This window comes from Anas acuta, chromosome 7 (assembly GCF_963932015.1).
Source record: "Anas acuta chromosome 7, bAnaAcu1.1, whole genome shotgun sequence".
In the NCBI taxonomy this organism is placed as follows: Eukaryota; Metazoa; Chordata; class Aves; order Anseriformes; family Anatidae; genus Anas; species Anas acuta.
In genome coordinates this window covers 34,301,048-34,323,502 of record NC_088985.1, presented here as the reverse complement: position 1 = coordinate 34,323,502, position 22,455 = coordinate 34,301,048, and the positions used below count along the sequence as shown (strand labels likewise).

Sequence of the window (22,455 nt, the reverse complement as noted above, 5' to 3'; positions counted from 1 at the left end):
ATATTAAGTCTAGACCAATGCCTTATGTATTAAGGTTCTCCAATAATTTCAGGTATGTTGCTCATAAACACCTTGATGCAATCTTCTGTTAGAGTTGACTTTGTAGGTTTTTTTTCCAAAAGTCAACAGAATTATCAGATCACATCACTGCAGTCATCACTTTGCAGGTATGACTTTTGCAACAATGAAATGAAACAGACTTTTTAAAGTGTAAACTTTTATATTAAAAAAATAGCTCACACGAAGTCATTTAATCATAATCACATTTCATTAACAGTCCATATAACAAAATCACAATATACATATATAGTATGTATTTATTTATATGTTACTTTTTATTAACCATTAACTCTATGTAATAAAAATATATTACAACATTTGATATGTATTCACAAAGCACAAGCCATTGTAAACAGAATAGGCAGCACAGGCCCCTTATTCAAAAAACTGAAGGATTAAAATTTACTGTCTTGTATTCCTTTAAACTAGAAGTGTCAATACAACAGAATTTTATATATCTGTCTTTACATGAATGGATATGTATATTAAGAAACTACAGGAGTTTAGCTTACCAGGGACACTAAAGCCCCATAGTCCATTTTAACCCATGGCACTCTTGAGTATTTTGTCATTACAAGTTGGTCTGTGCATCACTCTATCCATTTATTAATATTGCCTTTTTCCCCCCATATAAATAGCCCCTACAATTACAACCCATTGTTATACAAATTAAAGTAAAATGCAATAAATTATAATTTTATATTTATAATATAGTCAAAACATGCCCTATCTACAGCAGCTATTATTAATGCTATTTCAGAACTACCTTTCTTTAGACTGACTAGGTACTTAGAATTTATTTTTGTTATTTCAAAACAAAACAAAATGAAGTTTAAATACACAGGCCATACATTTTTGAACCTCTTATATGAGGTTCCTTACTGATCCAAGAAATACCACTGTCCTTATAGCAAGCAGTTAGCAGCCCCTAACTTTTTTTTTTTTTTTTTTTTTTTTTTTTTTTTTTTTTTTTAAGCAAGTAATCATCTAATAATCTAATCTAGAGGAAAAGTTTTATATTCAGCTGCATCTATAAGGACTGGTAATATATCACATTTCTGCAAGAATTCAGAAGGGAAAGATTAATGATTGTCAAATATATGTGTGTTGGTTTTTTAATGATCTTAAGTAAATAAAAACAACATGAAAAAAATCTAAGGTTTAGAAAAATGTGTATAAATAAAGCTAAATCAAGGCACCTTTTAGTTATCTATTTCTATTTTCCAAGGCATTTTGTGATAATGATTTTTCAAACATGTTATGAGGGAAGCCCTATGGTTTCTGCTATAAATGACCCATCACATACTGTGGCTGATGCAGATAGCTTTATTTTACTTGAGTGTGGTTGGACCAGATGGTATAGTATGGATAAGTTGTCCCCCGCCTTGTCACATTTGCTGTATGACCCTGAGGACACCACATATTTTACTGACATTGTTTTCCTAACAAAAGTCAGAAAAAGTCAAATGTCATTCAGCTCATGGGATGTATATATATATTTTTCTCTGTAGCTCATGGATCACATTAACAAATCAGGAGGAGTAGAAATTAGCTGTCTTTGCATAAGGATTTCATGGTCAGGGTTGCAACGTAAATCACTTTGAAATCCAACAGCTTTTTATTTGTTAATTTTGTTCAAGGACTCAAGACAGCATATGAACAAAATGACTAAATGGGACTATCTATGGTGGTCAACCATATGGAAGGATATAGCCAAGTTTGCACACTAGGCCATGTTGCATTTCCTTTAGTATCTCACTAGAATGCACTGGCATTTCATTTGAAAGCACTTGTTTTCTTCTTCCTTAGGAACTCTTGCTGGATCAAATCCCAGTAGAATGGAGGCTCTCAATTTCCTTTTTGCTATTTCTGTTATTTAAAAAAAAAATGTTTGCTTCAGAACTGTAATTTTATAACTACAGGGACTAGAAAATTCTCAGTATTCAGTAAACTCCAAATGGAGATCCTTTTCCTAATATATCTTTGAAGACTATTAATCAGTTGAGTGGACTCATGCCTTTGGGTATATTGAAACCATGTGCAATAGTATTTCTTCAAGAAAAAAATCATATTTTACAACACAATTACCACACATGCATGCTTTCATCCACCTGATACATTTGCTTCTCAACACACATTTCAGAAGTGCACTTACAGTCTATAGGGCTAACCATCTTTGTTATAAATATAGACATATATGACAGTATCCTCTCTAGTTCATTAGATCAGCATTATTTGCTTAAAAATCAACAATTCTAAATACATATTTACATGATATACACCAGAAATACATATAAGAAGTAGACATTTTATAGACACTGCAGCAGCTCTTTTCTCCATGTAAACTTTTATACCTCCCAACAAGGACAGCTGTCTTTTAAAGTGGGATGGTTTTCATAAAGAAACTTTATTCATCAAAGATTACAAGGTATACTTAGTGCTCTGAATTAAAGCATAAAAAGCAAATTGAAAAAATAATAGATTTAAGGCTAAAATGTTATTGTCTCACCTATTCAGGCTTGGGTAGCTTATGAAGATATAGTCCCTGATTCTACCAACACAGAAGCTTATGCTTAGCACTAACTATCCAGTGTCACCTGGTAAAGCAAACACCATAGGATCCATGAATCCGAGTTTTCTGTGCTGAATGTGATGTGCAGTAATATACAGAGATTTTGGGGGCTAAATAAAAATGATCTGACATTAGTGTGAAGTCTCTGGTTTTGCTTATAAGGTTCATTTAATCATAAAAACATTTAGTGTAGGGAGAAGATAGTTCTGATAGTAGTGAAAAGCAAGGAATTTCCAAAGAGTTGTTTCAGTGGCATTTACTGCACATGAACAGGACAAGATATTCTGAGACCTCAGAACCTTGTTTATTCAGTAGTAAAAGGAATGGAGAAACTATGAAAAGTTTGGCAAGTAAGCCCAGAAAAATTTTCTATCTACAAACTACATAAACTTCCTGAGCTTTAACAATTGGTCTGTCTCTTAAACCAAGGCTCATCCAGGTGTAGATGGTTTCTGGCCATCCAAAGTATGTGACGAGTATCCATATAGCCCAACTGAAAACCATTTAAGCCTTCCTAAACCAACATGGACTCTCCTATAGAGGCTGTGCTGCTTGTGTTACTGGGCTTTGAGAGAAGTTTTCACTTTGTCTTTGGGGTAAGTGAATGGCTGAGAGTCCTGGAGAGTTCTTGGTGTGGAAGCAGGTCAACAGGAAAAGCCCAGTGCAGCCAGAGCAACACATATCATTGCAACAGCAGTAAAGTAAGGATTAGGTTTCCCAAACTTTCTGGTCCTCAGCCTACCATTCACATCTATTTCTGACCCAGTTTTGTAGCCTCTAAATTGTGCTGATGCAGCTGTTTTTGAAGTCAAGTCTAAGCTGGCTGTCCAAAACGATTTCAGAAAAAATAATTTTCAGGATGACTTTATTGTGGATGTGGACTAGGATCATTTCCCAGCACTACTGCAGAGCAGACATGCATTGGCAAAACTGAGATGGTAAGCTACAGCAAAAAGCAGTGATGTGCCTCTTGGGAGGTGAATAAGATGACCTCCAGAGGTCCCTTCCATCCTTAGCTGCTCTGCAATGCTGTGATGCATGAAGCTACTGCTGCAGCACTCAGGCTTCATACAGATTTGTCTGGGAGTTTTTATATATTGATTATTTGACTTGATTAATTGTTATTGACTTGATTATTATAACTTGATTATTTCATAAATAAAACTTCAGAGGTTATAAAAAGCATGGTTCAGAGCCACTGACAACATAGCTTTGTGGGCCTTTGAGGGGTAACAATGGGGATAGACCTTAGTTAGAGATGGATCATGCAGTTGCCTAGCATTGAAAGTGGGTACTTGCACTCATGAGGAACTCAATAAACCCTGTTTACATCTTGCACTGTGCAAATACCTTTGAAAACACAGCCCTAAACATTCAGAAGACAGATCTATAAAATCTGGATATAATTATCTAATGGGACTAGATTGTCAGTTGAAGCAACAAAATATTATGTTGATTTATGTCAGTAGTAAACATATCATTCTCTCATAGTTTTTGCCATGTGCAATTACCAAATCTTCACATCAAAACTAGTTCAAAAACATAACATAATATGGGGTCCTAGTTCATAGTTATGGCTCTGAAATTGTGTAAGTAACTGTAAAAATGAGCAGAGGGAATCTGCAATATGACATAGTGAACTAAATTCTCTTAATTGTCTGCCAATGTTCTGCCTGCCAAACTTACAAGATATGAAGAAAATGTTAATTGAACATGCATGTGAGAAATAGATATTGCATATGGAATGCAGATACCAACAAACAGAAAACTGCATATTGCCTAAGCAGCTGCACAAGTTTTGCACATGCAGTTCCATATTTTGGGCACACGTTGTAGCTGTACTTTACAAACTTTTTCAAAAATATTTAAACAACAAATGGAAAATCCACCCCTCGCACACACACTCACATTTGCATTTGACAAAAGAACAGTTCCACCTCATGACCAGAGATAATAAAGTAATGTGCATTACATTTGCCATCATTATTCTAACTCACTCGAGTGAAAGTGTCGTATAGTACACATAATACTCAGCAGACACATAGTTAGTCATATCTACATTCATCACTTAGACACACATTTTAGAAAAATTTGCCAGTTGCCTATAAGAATTCAGATGAATATCTAGCACTTAACGAGCCACGGTATCATATTTCTAGTATCTTATGAAATGTCATCAGAAAATGTTAGGGTATTACTTTTATTTTGTATATTGAGTCGGTTTATCAAGCACCAGCATGTACAACTCTTGCTTGCTTCAGATGGTAGAAATATGACAATGTGTCAGAGATCTGATGTAAGTTAAGGGGAAATTATATTTATTCTCTGCTATAAGATTAATCCTAGAAGAAAGGCACCATGAAAGAAAGACAAATTTTTAAACATATACAAGGGGAGAGATTTATTGCTCATGGTGACACATAAATCAACCAGTGACTGACTGTGATACACAGGCTTAATGAGACAAGTCCAATGTTATATTCTTTACCTTTTACTTGCCATCCTAACAGTACTATAGTTTTTTCTTCTGGGAAATGATTTTGCTCTATTTGAATAATGGATTGCATGCAAAATCCCTCTGGGACTAGGTTTATCAACAAACCTCCCATTGACTTTGGCAGCAGCCCCATGTCTAAATTGACAACAGTTGTGGACTTTAACAATCAGCCTGTTTTAATTTCTTAAATAAAAGTGGTCTTAGTAAAACATATAACATCCTGATACAAAGCATTTTATCTTTTTAAGCTGATAATCAGCTTTCTACTATCCTTTCAGAATACAGTCAAGCCATCAAAATGACTTGAATTTTGTAAGAAACAAATATTGAACTGGGTGTTTTTGCCTATTGTACCTGAGAAAATTATGTTAAGATTAACAAGTCAAATGATTAAGATGAGGTAGACAATGTAATGTGACTAATGGGTACCATAGAGTGTTGGAAAAACCTACTTGGATTCCATGACTATAGTTGTGTATTTTTTTTTTTTATATATATATGCTGTAGTTTTATAACTAAACTGAATAGCTGAGATGAAGACTTTTACTTACATGGTAGTTAGTTAATGATCTTCATTCTGTTATTATTTTTTTTACACTTATAAAGCAGATGACAATGAGAGTTTATAGATTGCACCTGTGGTATTATGCCAGAGGGCTAAGGCAAGGTTCTTCACACTAGTGACCCCAAATCTGAGGTGAAACTTTGAGGTGAAACCTCTCACTGAGTTACCTATCTGGGTTCTTAATCAACAGTCAAAAATTATAGCAGCAGGCGTTTTTGCAAGGTATGAAGGAAAAATATTGTTGTAATATCCGTTTTATCAAAGGCAGGTGTTCATGGTGAAACTTGCAAAATGGAGTATGCTGAGGTTTGCAGAATAACTGATATTAATGATTTCTCACAAATAAAACAAAATATACTAATTTAGCTCATTAACCTTTTCTGCCAGGGCATCTGCAGATGCAGATAGATGCCATACAGTGCTCTTTGTTTAGAGAACACAAGAGGTGGCAACTAAAATTAATTCAACATTTTTAGTACTTGGGGCCCTATTTTATCAATATGGTCCTAACTTTTGTATTTACAGTTGGAATATTCAAGGATTGATGTTAATATAGCCAGCTATATCAGCTGTTATTTAAGTTGCCATTGCATGCATGAAGCCTGTTTAACTGAGAATGTTCATAATCTGGGCATGCATTGACTGTTTTACCCTTGTCAAAAAATAATATAAATAAATAAAATCTAATTTATGGCCACTACAGAGAAGCTTTCGTGACCTACTGAACAAAACCTAATTTCATTTCTCATGTCTTTGTCTTATGGAATTTAAGTCACTTGCTGGAGACAAATGTGTGAAGAATTAAGATCAGGATTGGTAGCAAGTCTTTTGCCAATCAAAGTATAAATGTGAAGCATTTCAAACCAATAGTTCTTTACCTGAAAATAATTTTAAGTTACATTTTTTTGGAGGCAAGTTGTTTTATAAACTGATTATTCCTAAAATCATAGTGCTGACAACTGATTAATTATTGCTTTTTATTTTCTACATCTTAGTTAATAAGAAAACACTTAAACTGTATCATTTCGTAGTGTTTTCCCTGAATTGAGAGAGAAATCACTGAAAATTACCAAAGAAAGTAATTTGCCATTAGTCACTGGAGGATGGATTCAACGTTGTGGCTACATGACGGTTATGAGGCCATCTATACACTTCAGTTTTACTTACAATGAACTAAATATTGTTTACAATAATTAAGATACTGTGACAGTTTCTGAGGAAGTGTCACATAGGATTTTCTTGATCTTGAAAATTTTAGTGGTATATGGGTCTGTGTTAGCTGCAGGCTGAGCTGAATGCATGGTAAATATTAATAACATTAATAAGCAGAGCAACATCCCAGTGTTACAGAGATCCAAATTGAAACCTCTGAGATTTGCACTTGTTCAGATGTGGAATAATATTACTGTCTGCACTTTCATGGTGGGGAGGAGGTCTTTTATTTTTGCTCTACTTGCTTTGGAAATGATACTTTTAAACTCAGCTGTGGGCTCATTTTTCCTGATATATATATATATAAACCATCATTAACTTATTTATTAATTTATTAATATATGGAGCAGGCAGACCAATTTTGCAGCTTTGGGGCAAAATCAATCTCCATGTAGCTCAGATATACTAGAAAGTGGTTTGAAGGTAGGCAGGAATCATCCTGATTATTTCATCTTATCCACCTTTTTTACCGTTCTAAAATTTAATGGGGAGGAAAATAATGGGTTTCTGTGAAAGTTACTTAGAAGACATGGCCGAATCCAGCCTGCAGTGTACCACAAAAGTGGCTTTCTCTCCATTCAGTTCTACAGAATTGTTCAAATAATATGTTTAAAAAGAGGTTGAAAACTATGCTGGGCACTGTATGAGTATCCAGGTAAAGATTTTGCTATTAAGCTTTTTAAGAGCAACTAGACTGGGGTTGTTTTAGTAAAGCCAGATTGGCAGCTCAATGGGAGTGAGCCTTACCTGCAGCCCATGAAAAACACCACACACGTATCCCTGTGTGGCTTTTCTGAAATAATCTCTTGATCGCACCAGTCTGCTTCCTTTACTCTCATGAGCCCTTCCACGAAGGACAAGCTTTTCACCCTGTATGTATGTGTAACTGCTGATGAAAATCAATGGGAGATTTGTACCCGCAAAGCCTGCAGGAGCCACTTATCTATAGCACACTTGTAGTTGTGGGCAGGAGGCACCAAGCAGCCTGCCTCCCATAGGTGTTACAGGGGCTGCGGGAGGGACATTGGCTTCAACCAGCCTCTGTGGCTGCCTCCCAAAACCTTGACAGCTGAGGATAGCTACTAGGGTTAAGCCAGTTACTTTTGTTTCCCATATATCACTTTATGGTTCCTGAAGATCGCATACCAGGCTCCTCATTCGTTCAGTTGCAATATATTCCGGTTGTGCGACTCACTCGTGAGGGCGGAGGAGTTGATGGAGCTTCTTTTGAGGATCTTGTTTATGATGTCCTTCCATGTCTTCTTGTACTGATTACGTAGCAAAGAGTACACAAAAGGGTCTGAAACAACTTTGCTGTAAGCTAAGCACTTGGAAATGATTCCCCAGTGGGAATTGATGGGGACCACAGAGGACAATTCAACAAGTCTGTGGAAACAGGAAGGTTGAAAGAGTGAATATTCATATTACATGGATGAGGTAACAGCACAGCTATGAACTAATGACACCTACCCCTCACCCTTGCATTCCTCTCCCACCCAGCAAGGTATGAGGCAGACTTCAAAACAGCCTATTTAAAGGGAGGGCTGATGAGAAACTATTGACTTTTCTAGGGGACAACAATTCTAAAGGGTACATGTGCTGCTGGACAGCCCCATTATGCAATGGAAAATAAGATCTTTGCTGAAAACTATCTTCAGCAGCAGGTGTTCTTAAACCTGCCTGGAAAACACTCGCTAATGTTTCTTCAGACAAAGGACCATTTCCAGGGAATATTCTGAAGTGTGATTCTTGCAGCAGAAATGCAAACAGTGTATTTCAAGCAGTTTAGAGATGAGGATTTTTTCCCCCTCACTCATTTTATTTGCATTCCATGAACTTTCCATACATTTTGTTGTTTAAAATAGCACTGGCAGATGGTGTGGTCCAGTTGTTTGAGCATGAAAGTGGGACTAAAGAGCTTGAATTTGTTGCCTCACTGACTAGGAGCTTCTGTCTTCTCTCTCCATTCTGGTTTGCCTACACTGCAAATTCCCTGGCTAAAATACTGTTTCTTCTCAAGTATTTGTGCTAGGCTTAGCACTATGGGTCTGCTGCCAGTGATGGGGCTTTAGTCAGTGATGTGGTATTAATAATTCTAATTCTGAGAACAGTTGTGTGTGCTGCATGCTAGCAATTTGATCATTTTGTACTTTGCTTCGATTAGAAGTGGGGTCCATTTGTTCAGTGATGCTTTTAGGGGTGGTGACATTACCCAATATAACCTGTGTGTTTTGTTGTAGAAAAACAATATGTATAAAAATAGCATCCGATACGATGCACTCTGGGATAGAAAGTCAGGCAAAGCAATTTCTAATTTAAGTGAACTTTGTAAAACAAACCTTCCACTTCAGTACGTCAGTAGTGCTCAAAACATCCCAATACTCAGGGGTTCTTAGTTAGATACAGTTATAAGTACTTCTGCTCTTCCAAATTCTTACCTATAAGGACCTCTTCTTTTTCATTTTGAAGTGGTTTCTGAGAACCTCTTTAGTATCCATTTGCATACATTTCAATGACATGCCATGGAAGCCTAAGCTATATTAAATGAATAATTTGATGGAAACATGACATAAGGACGATAACTGAAGTCAAGGTTTGACAATTCATTTTATACACTCTTAATTTCACTGTCCAATAGTTAAACATCAGTCACTGATAACAAGTTTTAAACAGAAGTATCATCCTGTCACAAATAGCATCTTTACATCAATGTGTCCTATTATCAAAGAACAAATTATTTTGGGATTCTTTATACGTTTTACTGAGATGAATGGCCATTCCAGAAATGTGCTGCAGCTGGTCTTGTGCTATTCTCCAGGGAGATCATGCAAACTTCAGTGGACACAAAGGCTGAAAGTATTATGTATGTGAAAAGAGGAACTCAAATAACTATCGAGTTATGGGCTCACAGCCACGTGAGACATTTGAGGTGACTAGACTATATGATATGAAAATACTTGAGAACTGCTCTTGCCCTTCCACTGGTGTTGTTTGGCACAGCTTATCACTGTAAGCTGCTCTGAGATACCAAACTGCCACCTGTACCATTTCTCTCCTTTCGTCTTGACTACCTAAATACTGATCCTTCAGCCTCCCCTTGTAATTACTGGCTGATGTCCTTCATACAAAGTAGGATCCAAATTCAGACACAATTTTCTTCTACTCAAGCTCCTGGGGGTCTCCTCTGGTGTATATTCACCTGTTTAACAAAATGTAGCTATGACACATTTTAGTGTGTTCTAAAATGAGATTTGACTGTTTGGAAATTAATCTGGTTCATATTTACTTTGTAATTTACATTGAGCCATTCTTATTCTTTCTGTTCCTCACATATCTGATAGCTTTTTCCTTGCATTTTGAATTTTACTGTGTTGAATTAAATCCTGTTGATTTACTTTGTCAAATGTTTTACGAATGTAAATTTGATTAAGCTTAATTAAATTCAGTGGATGCCTCGAATGACCAAGGTATGATAAATTTGTATCTGAGCCTCTGTCACTCAGTTCTACGAGTCATTAGCAATCTTCATTTAAATATATCAAATAGGCATCTGATGGTTGTAAGCCTAGACCTACTAATTCTGCCTTCAGTGACTGATCAATTTAAAGGCTACACTTTTATCAACAGAATCTTTAATATTTCCTCAAATTATTTCCTTAAGTGTCCTTGATATTTTTATATTTTGCATTTTCTGTTATTTTTCATAGTATATTTGCAGATGTACTTGAGCAGGTAATGATATGACAAGGGAGAATGTTTTTAAACTAAAAGAGGCGGAGAGTTAGATTAGATGTTAGGAAGAAATCCTTTACTATGATGGTGATGAGGCACTTCCAGAGAAGCTGTGGATGCCCCATCCCTAGAGGTGTTCAAGGCCAGGCTGGATGGGACTTTGAGCAACCTGGTCTAGTGGGTGGCATCCCTGCCCATGGCAGGGGAATTGGAATTGGGTGGTCTCTCAGGTCCCTTTTAACCCAAGCTATTCTATGATATCTAGTAACAAATGCAGACTACCCCCAAGATATGCAATTTCATTTAGTGTAGAAACAATTAAATGTCATTCTTGTAAAGACTATCATATAACTTATTGCCTTTGAAAGGGTTTCATGAAACATCTCAGCCAGGAAGATATTTTCAGTGAAGGAGCATTAATATTTCAGATCAACCTGTAAATTAAATTCTACAGTATTGTCTACATAATTCCCCTACTTGCTTTCATAAGCCACTCTTTTACTGTCTGATAATACCTGTACTTCAAAGCTATAAACCGTTTTGTTGTGATACTTTGTCAATATTTTAGAAATATATTTCTGTAGAGCACTTGGTGTCAAGTGGCTATCCAATTATTTTATTTCACTTTCAGTAAACAAACAAGAATGTTACCTTGATGTGTAAGACCTTGATCTCTTATGCAGTGGAATACACAATGAAAATGTTTTATCAACATGTGCAGTTAATCATTTTAGTAAAATATTTTACTGAACGTGTATAGGTCCAGCTGGCTAGTATAATGGCAGCATCTCTCTTGTGCATTGCCTAAACTTGAGAAAAACTGAATTACAAAGAAAAGTGTGAATAGGCCAGAGAGCCTCAAACAAGCTAAAATGTCTGGTTGTTTTGGAGTAAAACAAGTCACACTTCATTTTGGAGCTGGTAGATGAACGGATCTTCTTACAAGAAATTTATTCTCTTGGCCCAAATTGGGGAAGTTAGATCAACTCTTTAAGCGTATACTTCTAACATTGATATTTGTTACTAATTCTGGTTTTTGTTTTTCATAGAAGTCTCATAGTAACAGAATTTGACCTTAGTCATTTATTTTGTCTTAATGATATGAATAAGCCAAACATCAGTTTTAGTTTGACTTTTATGCTTATTTTACTTTATTGCTTGGTAGACTGAATCTTATGTATCCTGTCTTGCTAGTGGAAAAAGCCTAGCCAGTTTTGCCTCATAAGTGGTACATATATTACAAGCAGACAGCTTCTGTTAAGGAAGTAGTGTGACTTGTGGACCTTCAGCTCTTGTAAACTGTTGCTCTCCAGAGCTGTGGGAACCAGCTGGCAGCAGAGATGTGATGATAGGGAGCAGCGCTGGCCAGCTTGTGCCAGCAGATTTCTCATGCAGAAGGAAAATCTCTTTACCTCATGTCATCTGTAGCTCTTGAGGGAGCCTATAAGGCCACTGTCTTCAAATATATCAACCTAAGATTGCATAGGAAAAGCATGCATTTAATATGCATGAACAAGAACATAACTCAGAACTCCTCTGTGGGTTTGCTTGTTTGTCTGTCCAAGCAGGATTTGTATGCAGAGGGCAGTCGACCAGTGTAAAAAAACATGGTTTGTTTATCCCCTGATCCCCAGAGATTATACAAGAGAAATTCAATCCTCCTCCTTAACCTGAGGGCTTGGGATTGCAAACTTCTTTCTGATATTACTTCAGGATTTTTAATTTAGGGCCAATTTCCTCACACATAGACAGCACTTATTAAATGACATGAGCAAAGTTCTGTATTTGTCTGAAATGCCTGGAGTTGGACATGAATATTAGAAATTGGTATGACTTATTTTAATCTTTCTTATGAAAAAGCTCCTTAGAGAAAACAGGTTTTGAACATTATTGTTCAATTGCGTAATGATAAATATAAAGGGAAAAAAAAAAAAGAGATGTGTGCTAATAGCATTTTTCCAAACGAAACAACAAGCTATGCCTATAAATATACAATACAGGGTAGTACATCTGTCATACTGCTACTTTGGAACATGGAATCAAGAAGAATGGGGTTGTATAGATATACTACTTAAGGTCAGCTACTGAACTAATTAAAAGGGTGTTTTCCTGATAAAAGGGGTAGCTAATCTGATTTTTACCTTAATGTAATCTGAAAGACTCTGACCCAGAGAAGAATTTGTCTGACTGGGGCCATAGGCATGGCTTCCTCGTTGGCTTGTGGGACTGCAGCAGACAGCTGGTGGTTTTTAGTGGGGAAGCAGAAATATTATAGCGAAACCTGGTGATTAGCTGCTTTGAGGCCTTAATTCATAAAGTACTTCAGAGCATGTTTAAAGTGTTCTGCCAATTAGAGTCTGCTGTCTACAAGCAGTGCTGAACAATACACTTCATCAGTTACCTTCTGTTTGCTGCCTTGAAAAGTGATTGATTGCCTCTGTCTTGTGAAGTGCAAAACACTCTGGACATAGTCCAGAAAATAATACTTGCTTGCATAATTAAACCTATTCTTCCCCTGACTTCTGCATTTCAGCCATACACAGGAGGCACAGGGAAGCACAGTAACATGCATCCTGGAATACCCATCCATGCAGCATGGTCCCAGGAAGATTCAGGTAGCTAAACAGGGAATTCCATTTAGCCTGTCATGCAGTAATTCCTTTAGATCAGTTAGAGATGAAAAGGCAAATAAAGTGATAGCCCTTACTTCTTATGTCTGACCATTGCACAAGTCTTTTCCTTTGCTGAAAAACATCTTTGTGCATTTTGGACCTTATGTCTTAAGTCTTGTAGTTACTGCCCATGGAAAAGCTATTAGTCTTTAATGGAATGAAGACTTGGGTGAACATTTAAGTGAGCCTTGTAAGGATTAAAACAGATAGGTTCAGGATTATTTTTAATCCCTCTTCTGCACTTCAGGACTATGACGACACAAATTAGAATGACTCAGAACTAAGAGTAAGGGGGCAGATGGTGCCTGAATACTGGGCTGAGATGTGAAGAGCACAGAAATACTTCTGACAGCCCTGGCTCAAGCACTCGCTGTCACTCAGGACTGAGCTGTGAGCTATTCGATGACTGCGATGATTCTCATTAAGTTCAGAGACCCAATATAAAATTAAACTTAACTACTTGCAATGACAAATACTCTAATATCTTATAGCCTGAGAATTAAGGCTAAGTGCCTATTATTATTATAAATATTTTCATGCAATTTTAGTGCACAGAGCATGGAGAGTCTTCTTGCCCCTACTAAGTAGAAGTGAAGAAATATATGATAACACCGCTATAAATGTATTTGAAACATTTTTACAAATTATTAGCACAAATAAATTAGCTATTATTATCATAAACATAAAATGACTGTGGTGTGCTGGTTTGCCTTTCTACAGAGACTACAAGACCTTTTGTGAATTGTTTGGTTAGACATAGAAAATCATGATATTATATTGAGATGAAAAAATTGGTTTTGCTGTGTAATATAATTAGTATAATTGCTTATACTGAGTCTTAATTCAGCTTTTTCAAGGATTGTGTTGTTTTACTTTTTTTTGGTCAATCTGAATTTGACTGAAGTCATCCCCCAAAGTTTCTGTCCAATAATATCTAAATAGGTGATGTTTCAGAAATACTTTTTTCTTTTTCTGTTCTGCATAGCAATATTTCAGTTTTTCCAGAGTCTTAATAAGCACAAGTTGTAAATTTATTTCTAACAACTTGATAACACTTCTTCAGATATACACCCTCTTTCATATTTTTGTTTCATAAGAGTTTTTCCCACAGTAGCCATTTTCAAAGATAAACTAGTAGATAAATAAGGACACCTGACCATAAATCACAAGAACTATTTTAGCTGTAATCCAGGACATGTTTGATATTTAATGTATATGATCAAGAACTCGGTCCAAACAAAAACCTATGGGTTGTCTGTGGACTATGTTGTCACCTCAGCTGGATCTTGTTTGAGCAGGCTTTTACATCCCGACCTATTCAGACAAGTGCCTTATCTTATGGATCACCCCATTGGGCTCATGAGGTAATCTGAAGAGTAGCAGAGTTGGTCTCAAAATAACTACAACATCTATGGGCCTCTGTGGGCTGAACTCCTAAATCACTCCCATGCAACCAATACATTGACTTGGCTGACCAAACAGGGCTTGGCCCACAGGTTGTAGCAGGATTATATCAGATAAGTGCTATGATATTCTATATAGTTTTGTTAGCTCAGTAAATACAGCCTCTGTCATAGAAGTGGAAATGCTGCACAGAATTTTCAGAGGAGACTAGAATCAATTTCTAGCTCAGAGTGCACTGCTTTTCCAACTTGAGTTCATCTCCACAGTATTCTTCACTGCATAGGTTCCCACTTACCTTGTGATAACATAAGGTGCAAAACAGAGTATAAAAGTACCGATAAAGGTACTTATTTTCTTTGTTGCTCGTTGCCTCCGTCTCTTTTGTTCTTCCAGACAACGCTCTCTTACACTGTGACATTCAACACAAACAAGAACATGAATCATAATATCAGGTAGCAGACTTTAATGGCTATAATTCTGGAATGATTGAAATCAATCTTTCCAGTAAGTGCTTTCCAGCAAGTGCTGTATTCACATATATACAATAACATGTTTCTATAGGACAAAACTGAGTATCAATCCTTTATATGATTTTACCCTTCAAAAATAATTATGGGGAAATGCAGGTATATACATATATATATATATATATATATATATATGTAACATTTACACACACCCCTTATATCTATTCATATATAGACAAGTTGGTGGAATTCAGCCTTGAATTCAGCTGCAACTCCTTTCTGAATTACTGTAAGCTGTGTATGCAGGCTGGAGTTTGCCTCATGATATTCAGAGATTTGGAAGATATCCAGAGTGGGGTAGGCAACATGCTGCTTTCCTAGAAATAGCAATTCAAATGACAATATCACAGATAGGAGGAACTGCCCAGTGAGATAAGCAGCAAAACATAATAAAATTGTAACCGGAAAAACACCCTCTAAACATTCAGCCCAACATTAGAGCAATCGTTACATCCCATAGCTGTGAACTGTGTGGCCATAAATCTTATGACAGATCCTGCACGGACTGAGTGCTTTGCAAAGCTGGGAATTATGCAACAAATCTGAAGAACTGTGATGTTCTGACTACACAGATCAAACTACCTGCCTTGTTTCAGATCAAACGTACAAATTAGTCATGCCCTGCGCTTTCCTACCTGTGGCATTTTAGGACATGAGTTTTCTCATTTGAGCTTCCTGATGGTGGTCACAACAGGGTGCCAGAGAGCTGCAAAGCCCCTCAGGGTGCAGGCAGGGCAATAGGATCATGGGGCTCTGGTACCCATGATCTGAGCGCACCCTTCCACTGCAAGAACACCCCTCTGAGATTAGTACATTGGCTTCCTGAGACTGATAACATGAAAGTCCATCCTCCTCTACCTGTTTGGGCAACTTCTGTGCTGGCTGCATGAATCCCAGGGATGGGAACAAGCAAATGGTTGTCCAGGTGAGAATGGGAGGCACTGGTTGTATCTGCCAGAACCACCCCTACCTGAACTAGTGCATCAGCCAGCACACTTCCTTTGGAGAAGGACAAAAATAAAGCCAGGCTGCATGCCAAAATCCCTCTCTAGGCATATAACAGCACTATGTGTTGGTTTATTGTGCAGGTCTTGGGGCAAAGCAACCACGTGTCTTGGGAGAAGTGAGTGGTCTGGCCCACGTGCTGCACATTGTAACTGCGTGGGGTTGGTCTCCCTCTGCTTTTACTGTAAATTTGTAATTGATGACTCAGTGCCCGGTTCCACACACGTATTTTAATAGCTGTGGGGTTTATGACCATACCCTTACATTATTTGTTGTAACTAAATGTCTAATCATCATCTAAGCATGCGTTGTGTCCTGAGAATCTCAGTGTGCTTTGCAGCTCTCCATGGCAGGTAGTTGCTATGTTACCTTTCTATTGGGCTACAGAAAAAAAAAAGTGTTTTTTTTTTTTTTTTTTTTTAATATCCATTTTATTTCTGGTCTTATCAAGCCCTCAGAGCAGTGTGGTAGCTGGCAAAGTGATGGCAAAGTGAAAAAAATACTGGGGAAAAAGTTCGTTCTCCTTGAAATAATGAATTTCCTCACGAAGAATATGCCTAAGTAGAATTAAAACACATCTAAAAGTGTTACATGTTCTATGTCTGAGTTATTTGCAGCTCGAAGTGACAGCTGAGAAGAAAAAAAAATCTACCTTTTCAAGGGAACCTATGATATGCTTTGAGTTCTGCAAGAGCTGGAATATTTTTAGGTGCAAACAGCCAATCTGAGAGGTTCAATAGCTTCACTTAAGAGCTGTGTTTTTAAATTCATGTTATCCCAGGAACATGCTGGTATAGAAAAAGAAAACTCCAAAGTGGGTTCAATTAGGGTGCTGTACTGGGGAGGAGGGCATTATAATTTTTGTTTCTAGAAGTTTTACCAGTTATATTTCTTCACATTTTATTTGACACATGCAAAGCTGTCTTTGATTTCTGGTGCTCGTGCATGATGTGAAAAGTCCTGAAGACTTCAACCAATTGCTTTTGATCAGCCTTTCCAGATGTAGCTAATAAATACCTACCTTTGTGATGTGGTATTTTATCTCAATCCTTCAAACAGAGAATGTGTTCAAATGGGTATTTTGCTTTTGTATGCTGTTGTGTGCAGTAAGATAAAAATATATACACAGGTTCCAGTAGTGACACTGGTAACAGAACCGGGTAGTTGACTTAGCTTTTATTTAAAGATTTTAATATCCTGGAAAATCTGAGATATATCCCTTCAAAGGCTTGGTATTCTAAACAAACTTTATGAGACACTGGACCTTAAGATCTAGTATCTTTAAGAGCTGAATACACCAAAAAGTTAGTATAGATAATTTGGGTTAAGAAATACATAAGTTAAGCAATTAAGTGGATTCTTGCCCAAGCCACACTATAACTCAGATAAATCGGTTTTAGGAACAAAGTCAAGAGAAAGCAGTACCCAGTAAAAATGCCTGAGCTAACTTGAAAGGACATGTGCCCTAAACATTCACACGATTTTATGTGGTATTTAGAGGTTTCCTTTGTACTCTTCTCAAATGATCTTCAGAAGATCACTTATGTCTTTCCAAATCACAGGTAATAAAGCCATCTGTCACAATGCCTGTTGCTAGACCCCCTTGCGGGTGGATTCTGAGTCACAGGGAGCAGAGAATTGTCCATACACATTTCTCAGCAGTGAAACTAGATCATGCAAAAAGCCAGAAACGTCAGGGTAGGTGAAACTGGGATTACAAACTTTGTTCCCTCATGTTCAACCTCACAGCACCCATGTCTATACTGTTAGGTACTACAGCAAACGCTAATCATCCCTTTATATATGCCACTTATATAACTCAAATTATGCTTTTGTTAGAGTTTTAGGAACATCACTTTGTGAAAAGCCTTTGTGTAGCTCTCACGCTTGGGAAGGCAATCCAAGGTTTGATTCTGTCAGCTGCAGCAGCTGTCACCTCTTCAGGCAACACCACCATGGGTTAAAATCAGCCATCATCCCTGCAGTCTAAGGAATAAGTTAAAACTCCCCTTTCTTAGAGAATAGCCTGGTGTAAGAGCTAAACAGCAGTTAGTAAATAGAGGTTACTCACAGCAAAGTGCCTGTATAACTCTGTCTCCTCCAAAGAAAGGTCTAACGCCCTCAGCCCCACTGAACCTGCCCTTCAGTGATGTGATTACAAAATGCAGGAACACTCTCAAGTTAACTCAGACCAGAGAAAATGCAGAGGAGGAGAAATACCATTGAGATTTTTGCCTCTTTTCTGTGCAATCCAGCCATACTTGAAGCATTAGGTGTAACGATTGCTATTTCAAACAGCCCTGGTGGGTTCGCAGCTCTGCCCTGGGAGAGGCCACTCAAAGCCTGTGCAGAAATCAAGATCAATCGAGGTATGGTTTAGCAACCAGACAGCACGTGGGGCAGAAGGGTGGTTTTTCCTCTGCGTGACTTGGTGGATAAGGGAAGATTTATACATGTGTTTCTCAAAAGCAGGACCAGGACTCACCCAAAGTCCTGTTCCACATTCTTGGTCAAGAGACAGATCAGACAGCTTCCCTGGAGAACTTTCAGCAAGTGTTTCTGCTCCTCTGGCACAGTGCTGGCCTGCCCTGATCCTTTCAGACTTATTTGCCTTGGGCTTAGGAATCCCCAAACTGTGACCTTATTCTGAGGACAGCCACATGTGCTCTCAGTCCTGCAGCTCAGCTCCCAGCTGGCTGAGGATGGAGGGAGCTGGTGTTTGCCTCCAGCCTGCAGAGCAAAGGACAAAGCAGAGTGGGGGCAGGAGGGATGTCTGCCGTGGGGCTGCCCTCTTTATCTGCTCTTGGCTTCCTTGCTTCCAGGCAGATTTCTTCCCCCGTATCAGACACCTCACTGTGCTGGCAGCTGCTAGCACTTCGCCGAAACACATTTCTCTTCCCTTCAGCCTGTGACAGAGACAGTCTGAACTTTTAAGATTCAGTCTCTGACTGTCTCCCAAGTAGCGCACGCATCCCTCACAGCCACTCTGTCACTCTGTGTAGCCAAACCATTTTCTCCCTTCTTTTCCAGGCAAATCCATCAAACCCTTTCCTTTCCAATCACCCCCTCCAGACATACTCCTCCCCAAAACCAAACTCTGAGCAAACCAGGCCCATTTCTCTCCACACTGTGACCAGTGCCCCCGCTTTCCCCTGCCCAGAGCTCACCCACTGGCTTTGCCACCCTGTCCCAGTCAGAGCTGGTTCTTAACCCATCTGCCCCAGCCCCTAGGAGCCTCTCAGCCCTAACCAGGATAATCTGATCCATCAGCCCCCATCCCTCTCCACCCTACCCCAGCTCTGTGGGTTCATTTCTCAAATCACCAGGTGGGTCACTCTGGCTGGTCCGTTCTCCGCAGTCCAATCCCACGTCCTTCCAGCCATGCCTGCTTCAGCCCTCTCTGTTTCACCCTCTCTGCTTCCCGTGAGCAGAACGATGGCACAATCACATTGCACACCAACTCCTGTGCACCAGGCACCTTCCCGGCTCCTCGCCAGGACCTCTTCCTGCCCAGCACTGCCCTGGGGCTTCCATCCAGCAAGGATTTCTCTCTTTCAGCTTTACAGCTCAGTTCTCCTTAACGAGCCAGGGAGCTCGTAACGAGCTCCCACCCTCCCTTCTCCAGTGAAATCTGCTTCCCTTCCAGATCCAGACACATCCTATTCGTACAGGATTTACAGTTTGTGTATAATCTCTGATGTGACTCTTGCACTGCTTTCCAACACGTTTTCATGTCTGTTTGGTGCTTGCCTGTAAGCCCATTATTCTCCCAGCCCCTGGAGACTTTTCTCCTAACAATTTCCTTGCTTACGGACTCTCATTAGCAATGAACTTTATACATCCCTCGCTTGTCATATTAACGTTGCTACTGAAGTCTCTCTCAGCTGGATTTAAATACAGGCATTCAAGCATACACATTTTGCAGATGCTATTCCCTTACGATTCTGCCTTCAGAAAATATAAGGTTACAGAGGGCACAGCAATACTGACACAGCTGGGCAGAGGAGCAGCACACAGTGCCCCAGACTCCCTTCCCTTCCAGCTCTGAGTGGAGGGACATGTGCCCCCTCTCAGTGAGATCCAGCAGCATTTGGGGCTGACAGTGCCCAAATCCACAAATCTGTCAGTCACTAAATCCACCTCCTGAGACAAGGGGCAGTGATCTGACCATTGCCTCGAAGGGAAATGCATGCCCAGGTAAAACAGCCTGTTTCTTTGCTCTCCCTCTCAAAACAAGCTCCTAAAAATAACAAAGAAGAGTTGTTTTTGCAACCCCAAAAATGAACACAAGTACAAAGAAGCATGCAGAACAGAAACCAGCAGGGATGCTTGTTTTCTTCCCCTCCCGATCCCCCGCTGTGATACCGATCAGACTGTACTTAACATAACACCGAACCCGGTCCTTGCTTCCTCTGCAACAAAGTCTCACCTGCTGCACTCACAGGCACCTTACCTGGGATGGATGTCCACAAGCAGCACCAGGGTCTGCATAGTGATCACGTCAATCCGCTTACAGTGAAACCGTGCCACCTTCAGCACTTTTAGATATGTGAAACAGAGGACTATAAGGGAGAGGAGGAAGCTGAGGGTGTGAAAGACCCCAGTGAAAATCACAAACTGTGTCCTATCCTCTGGTCTCTTATTGTACAGGGTGCAGGAGGCATAGAGGTGATGGAAACCCACCCAGGAGAGAGAAGCTGCCACTATCGGGAACGACACCGAGTGCAGCCACGTGTAGCTCAGTATGAGAGCAGCATCTCTGTACCTCATTTTGGAGTGATAACTTAGAGGGAAGACCACAGCAATCCACCTGTCAATGCTCAAAGCTGCCATGCTCAGCATGGAGTTCGTGGTGAGGAAAGTCTCCAGGAAGCCCACAATGTGGCAGATCTGATCTCCTCCTGGTTGACTCTTGTAAATGATCCCAGCCAAGGTCAGGGGCATGTTCGAAACGGTCATCAACAGGTTGCAGAAGGTGAGGTTGAGGATGAACAATCCCGGGACCTGCTTGCGGATGTCAGCGCTGTACAGGAAACACATCAGCACCAGGACGTTGGCCAGCAGGGCCACGAGCATCAGCACCACCACCACGAAAGCCAGGATCACCTCCCAGATGCTCATGGTGCGTCCAGTCACAGGAGGGACATCTCCAAAACTGCGCCGCGCCGGCACCCGGGGACCATGGCGCGAGGCGCTCTCACCTCGCCCTCCTCCCCAGCCTGCTCGCACTCTTGCATGCCCTCCGTATTTTTAGAAGAGCTGCAGTTTTTTTCTCCAACCTCCCCCTCCTTGCTGCTCCTTTCCACGTCAACGCTCTCCGAGACGTGCACAAAAGCGCTGGGAATGCCCATCAAACTGTGAGGAGGGCTTAAAAAATATCAGCAGGACTGAACCACTGTCTCCACTCGGTCCATTTGAAGGCGAGCAGGTTATTCTGAGAAACTGCTCTCCTGAGATCCCTAATTATCAGCCCAAAGCTTGCAAGCAATTCACCGAGTGAATTGTGCTCTCTTTCTCCCTTGCTTTCTCTCTCTCTCTTGCTCTTGCTCTGCCCTCCCCTCTCCTCCAACCCTCACTCCCTTCCAGGCTGAATGTAACCTGCTTTTTATGATCACAGATAAAAACCCCATTAATGGATTAAAGCATGCACACTGCTGGTGATTCGCAAACGTGATTATGTCATCCCCACTCCACAACCCCTCCCCTTCTCCTTGCAATTGTGACTAGACTTTCCTCAAGAGAAATCCCATGCTTTCATTTAATTGATTTAGCCATTAATTTGCAAACAGCCATGTAACCGAATTCCTGCACTCTGCTGTGTTTCCTGCATTTCAGTGCATCACTTTCACAGTTGCTGCCTGCTGTCTGCTAGGGCAGGGGCTTTCTTTTCCCTTCATTAGCCAGGTCCAAAAAGATGGGAAAATGGATGTACTCTGCTACTCCTCTGGAGCTGTCATTAGGCTACCGGAACAGTTTTACAGCTCCAGTTTAGCACTTTGCCATCCTCTGTCTCCAACCACGATGCGTAGGAGGAAAATGATTGCCTTCCCTCCTCCTTGGAAAGCAAGGCAACTGAAACCCCAAATGCTACGGTGACTTGCCTGAGGTCATGGTGCAGAGACAGCAAGGTGATGCCGGTCTCACCCCTCAGCCCGGCTTTCCCCCCTTGCCCAGCCTGGGTTTCCCCCAGTCAAAGCCTCCCTCCTGCA

At 39.6% G+C, this 22,455-nt stretch overlaps 1 protein-coding gene across 1 annotated transcript; it reads right to left on the bottom strand.

The window, feature by feature from the left end:
• Positions 1-200: 200 nt before the first annotated feature.
• Positions 201-21,382, bottom strand: GPR26 (G protein-coupled receptor 26). The gene is made up of 3 exons (XM_068689082.1): positions 20,700-21,382; positions 15,010-15,123; positions 201-8,292 (listed from the first exon to the last, which is right to left on the bottom strand). Exons 1-3 carry the CDS (start codon positions 21,365-21,367, stop codon positions 8,061-8,063), a joined length of 1,014 nt encoding a protein of 337 aa, XP_068545183.1. The 5' UTR covers positions 21,368-21,382; the 3' UTR covers positions 201-8,060.
• Positions 21,383-22,455: the final 1,073 nt, after the last annotated feature.